This window comes from Beta vulgaris, chromosome 1, assembly GCF_026745355.1.
Source record: "Beta vulgaris subsp. vulgaris cultivar EL10 chromosome 1, EL10.2, whole genome shotgun sequence".
Taxonomy (NCBI): Eukaryota; Viridiplantae; Streptophyta; class Magnoliopsida; order Caryophyllales; family Amaranthaceae; genus Beta; species Beta vulgaris.
In genome coordinates this window covers 11,952,471-11,957,309 of record NC_079202.1, presented here as the reverse complement: position 1 = coordinate 11,957,309, position 4,839 = coordinate 11,952,471, and the positions used below count along the sequence as shown (strand labels likewise).

Here is a 4,839-nt window from a genome sequence, read left to right as displayed (position 1 = left end):
GTTGGTGCTAACCCTAGAACAGAGGGCCTAACTTCCTCGGCATCTTCTAGAGTTGGTCCTATCTTGGCCGGGCATGCATTCTTTATCTTTAGCCATGGACGGCAAAGTCAGACGACCCAGTCTTTACCTGTGCAGGGTAATCTGGCGCGCGTCAAGCAAACGGCTCGCATCAGAAGAGGGGTAACCATGCCGGCCTCTAGCTCTGAAAGGGAGGAATCCACTGGGCGAATTCCAGCCGAAGGAGAACGAGAGACCCAAAGCGCTCGTCCTGCCTACCAAACTCTTTCTCCTGAACATGCCGAGGAGGAACCAGAAATCAGGGGCTCCCAGAGGTCAGCCCGTCCATACATAGGACGATTCAGATGAGCCGAGGACGGCTAGCTCTTCTGACCCTGCTAGTGGCTCAGAGGAGCCATCAACCACTTCGTCTGAAATAAGACGGCGGCTAGGTCCCCTTTCTGACCCTAGGTTCATCCTGGCCGATAACTCATGGCTGGGACGATTAGGCTCGGACCTTAGACCTTTTTCAGTGGTTATGCCCATGCCTGGCTACCACTTTGTCCTTCCCGGCCGAGAGGACACTATTTTCAGTGCTCCTCCCGGCCATTTTGCAGTTTATCGGCTGGCATTAGATGCCGGCCTGCGCTTTCCCCTTCACCCTTTCATCAGCCAACTTCTTCAGTATTACGGCATAGGACATAATCAGCTTGCCCCTAACTCTTGGCAAAACATCCTTACCTTTCTGGCCGTCTGCAATTTAAAGGGAAAGGACCCTTCTCTGGCCGCTTTCACCCATATTCACTACGTTGCCAAGGTCCCTAGGACCATTGAAGGAAGCTGGCTGAGCGTGTGCAACCGTCAAGGATTCTTGACGTCTTGGGATAAGACTTCCAAGATGCACTCATGGAAGGGCGAGTTCCTCTTTGTCCAGGCGCCCAATAAAGCGGTGGCAAACCGTCTTCGGTATTTTAGCCGGACAACCACAAATACTGGACGGATGGCCTCATACCTGGAACTGGAGAGTAACTCTGCCGAAGAGATGGTGGAGTACTTCCGGGTTTCGGAGTATACTATGGAAGATGTTTCTTTCAAGGGTCCGTCCAATTGGATTCCTTTTAAGGAAATGTTTTACCATGACAACTTCCTAGTCGCTGCCGGCTTACGGCAGGACGAGGACAGAGGTATATCAACTAAGAATCTTCCAAGTAAAAATTTCTATACTTGCTTATCATTCATCCAACACTTGTTTTATTCCCTTTTGCAGATTCAGCCAGGAGCAAACTAAGGAAGTCTTGGATTGGAGACATGAGCTCGTCCAGATTTGCGGATACTCTATGGAAGGAGTACAGTAAGTCAGGTGCCGAAAAGAGGGCCGACACTCTGGTAAGCTATTGTATATGTATACACATTTTTTTTTTTTTTTTTTTTTTTTTTTTTTTTTTTGCCTGGACGACTTGTCTACCCATGGGGCAATTCGTCCAGAGAAACACAGGACGAGCTAACTTCTCAAGAAGCAACTCGTCTAGATTGATTTCTTGACGGCTTGCCTCTTAGGGGAACAGTCCGTCTGGAGTAGCATAGGACGAGTTACTCATCGGAATAACAACCCGTCCTGGTTGATATCTTGACGGTTTGCCTCTTCGGGGGCAGTCCGTCTAGAATAGCTTTGGACGAGTTACTCATTTGAGAGTAATTCGTCCTGGTTGACACCTGGACGGTTTGCCTCTTCGTGGGCAGTCCGTCTAGAAATGTTGGACGAGTTGCTTATTTGAGGAGCAATCCGTCCTGGTCGATATCTTGACGTGCATTCTAATCTTTTCCTTTTTCAGAAAAATGCCCCAACTTCTAAAGCTTTGGCCGAGAAAGCCGCCGCAAAGAAACGGCCGGCCGGCACCAGTGAGGCTCCTCCCTCAAAAAAGGCCAAGGGCTTTACTGCTAAGAAGAGGAAGACCACACGGCCGGTTCCCAAGGTCGTCATCGAGCTACGGCCAAGGAGGAGGCCAAAGAAGAGCCGGCTGAAGCCGACTCCCGGGCCCTCGTGGCCTATACTGGTCCGGCTGAGCAGCCCACACCTTCACAACCTGACGAGGTTGTCATATTGGAGGATGCTGGACAATCTTCTCAGCCGGACACGGCTGTGGACGGTTCCGCCTTTTCTGGGCCTGTGGCCCAACTCGTAGGCCAGATGCCGGCTGCGTATAGGACGGCTTCCCGTTCCTCTGGTGAGTCTTACTATTCCAACGTAGTTAGAACACTACGGGTTGGCGGGCGTCCGATGAGTCCGTCCAACAAACAGACCGTGGTTATTCCCATCAGGTGTACTGACGAGTCTAACCTTTCAGATAAAGGGAAGGGTCCAGCTGTTGACGGCTCCCCTAGCCTCTCTGACGATGAATCTTCTCCAGCTTTTGGAAAGATGTCTTCGTCCGATCGTGAGAAGCTCAAGACGGAGCTGTTTAAGTGCTTTCCCGAACCTTATATCAAGGGGTTAAGGGGAGCATCGTCTGGGCATGTAGGTTACATGTCTCAGCTTGCTGCCGAGGTACGTCTTTCTTTTTCTAGACGCTTATGTTTTATACTTGACATTTTTTTTTTTTTCTTTTTCATCCGTCCTGACATGCCTTATCCTTTCATGTGTTCAGCTTTTTGCTCGCAGCATGATAACAGAGGACTGGGCAAAGGAGCTCAGAAAAGAAATAAGAAGCTCGTCCCGATGTGACGGCGGCTGCTGATCATGCCCAGTTTGCTATGGCCCAGCAAGAGGTGCTGCATCAGCAGACCAAGGTTGCATTGGAAAAACGGTCTGCCGAGCTAGAGTCTCAGATCAAAGTCTACCTTCTTCGGTTGACGGAGATGCTGGACGAACGGGCTTCATTGGAACGTGTCCTGACGGACGAGAGGAACTCAGTCATGACGATGGCTGCTGATTTTTTCAAAGAGAACCTCGTCCTTAAGGTCAAGAACCAAGCCCTTCGTACTGAGGTGGCCGAGACCATTGCTGGCGCCAAAGAGGCTATGAACACCGTCATAGATACCTCAAAGGAATGGGCATTGCAAGCTTTTGGCATGATGGCCGAAGAAGAGGATATCCCCAGATATGCTCGTCGGCTGGCGTTCCAGGAGGCTTTGCATAAGGCGACTATATCCGGAGCCGACCCTCCCGTTTTTGAAGAATCTTCTGAAGATGAAGAGGGGAGGACGATGCTGAGGCCCAGGATGAAGAGGACAATGATCCTCCTGCCGCTTAGTTCCTTTGTTGTATCCTGGCCGTGAGCCATTTGTAATTTTCCTCCTTTTGTACTTAGATGAATTTTAGGTTGTAATCATCTTTTTTACATTTATGAAAAGCTATCTTTTTCAATCTCTCTTGTTCTATGCTGTACTGTTTTTGACATATTACCTTACAACCTCATATCTATTACAAGTACAAAAACAATCCGTCATAATATTTGGCTGGTCTAACAACTCTTTTGGCCGATCTCATCCATTACTATTATTAAGGCTAAGTAATAAATGTATCTCGTCAATCATTCTGATCTGACCCAGTAGCTCTTTTCTGGACGTTCATAACCAGATGCTCAAGCATACTTGTAATTTTTAAATTTCCAAGTATGGAAGTTTTGCTCGGCCAGAGCCCGGGTTCCGTTCGTCCTTGGACAAAGACTTAGTTAGTTTATAAATTATGCCCCCCTTCTTGGACGAAGAGTTTTTATAACTTTTTCCTGTTCAAGAAGGAGTTGAGAAGATAATTTTTAAACAACTGGACAAGTGGTTTATGCGAGAAGCAACTCGTCCAAGCTAATATTCTGACGGGCTGCTTCTTTGGAGAGCAACTCGTCTGAATGATAGTTGGACGAACTGATTCTTTTGAAAACTCGTCCATCATGAAATAATTTGTTCCTTTACTAAGGTTGTTATTTCGAAGTTTTGTGGCTTTTGGACGGACAGTAAGATACCTTTACTAAGGCGTCTTATTTCCAGCCGACCTTGTTCAGGAGATGTTTAACTCTTTAAGTAAACAACCGGCCAAATCTGACATGCTTTATCCGTTTAAGAATGATAACATGTTCAGCCGAACTCCTAATGAAAGGTGCATTGTCTTTTTGCTTTGTAAAATTAGTTAGCTTTTGACGTTAGTATGTAACTTAAGCAAACAATTAAAACAAAGTCATAGAGAAGTAGAATTGTATTATATGAAGTTTGCTTGACGGATAGTCAAGGTACATGTCTACATTCTACTTTTTCATTGTAATGCATTAGGAAAAGATTACAATTTAGCTGAGTGCTCTAAACAAAGTATTTCTTCAAAGTGTCAGAATTCCACGTCCTAGGAATAGGACGTCCGTCCAATCCTTCAAGACGAAAGGTACCATTCTGAACGACTTCAATTATCTTATAAGGGCCTTCCCAGTTAGGAGTAAGCTTGCCTAACTCTTTGGCTCGGCCGACCGCTTCCATTTTTCTTAGGACGAGATCTCCCATCTTTAATGGACGTCTAGCAACTCTTTTGTTGAAGTCTCTTGCCATTCTTAACTTATATAGTTGCATCCTCAGCAGAGCATTGCCCCTGACTTCAGGAACTAAGTCCAAAGCCGTCCTAAGAGCTGCCCAGTTAGCATCTTCTGAGTACATCATTACTCTTAAGGTGGGTTCCTCAACTTCAATAGGAAGGACAGCCTCAGAGCCATAAACCATCATAAAGGGAGTCTCTCCTGTGGAATTCTTGGCCGTCGTCCTAATTGACCATAAGACCAGCTGCAATTCTTCTACCCAAAGCCCCTTTGCATTGTCTAACTTCTTTTTTATTCCGGCCGAAAGGATCTTGTTGAAAGCCTCCAC

At 46.8% G+C, this 4,839-nt stretch overlaps 1 protein-coding gene across 1 annotated transcript; it reads left to right on the top strand.

Annotated features, from left to right (window-relative positions):
* Nucleotides 1–376: 376 nt before the first annotated feature.
* On the top strand, nucleotides 377–2,719 carry LOC104885076 (uncharacterized). The gene is made up of 6 exons (XM_057391118.1): nucleotides 377–1,181; nucleotides 1,265–1,383; nucleotides 1,830–1,970; nucleotides 2,066–2,222; nucleotides 2,406–2,542; nucleotides 2,657–2,719. Exons 1-6 carry the CDS (start codon nucleotides 536–538, stop codon nucleotides 2,717–2,719), a joined length of 1,263 nt encoding a protein of 420 aa, XP_057247101.1. The 5' UTR covers nucleotides 377–535.
* The last annotated feature ends 2,120 nt before the right edge of the window (nucleotides 2,720–4,839 follow it).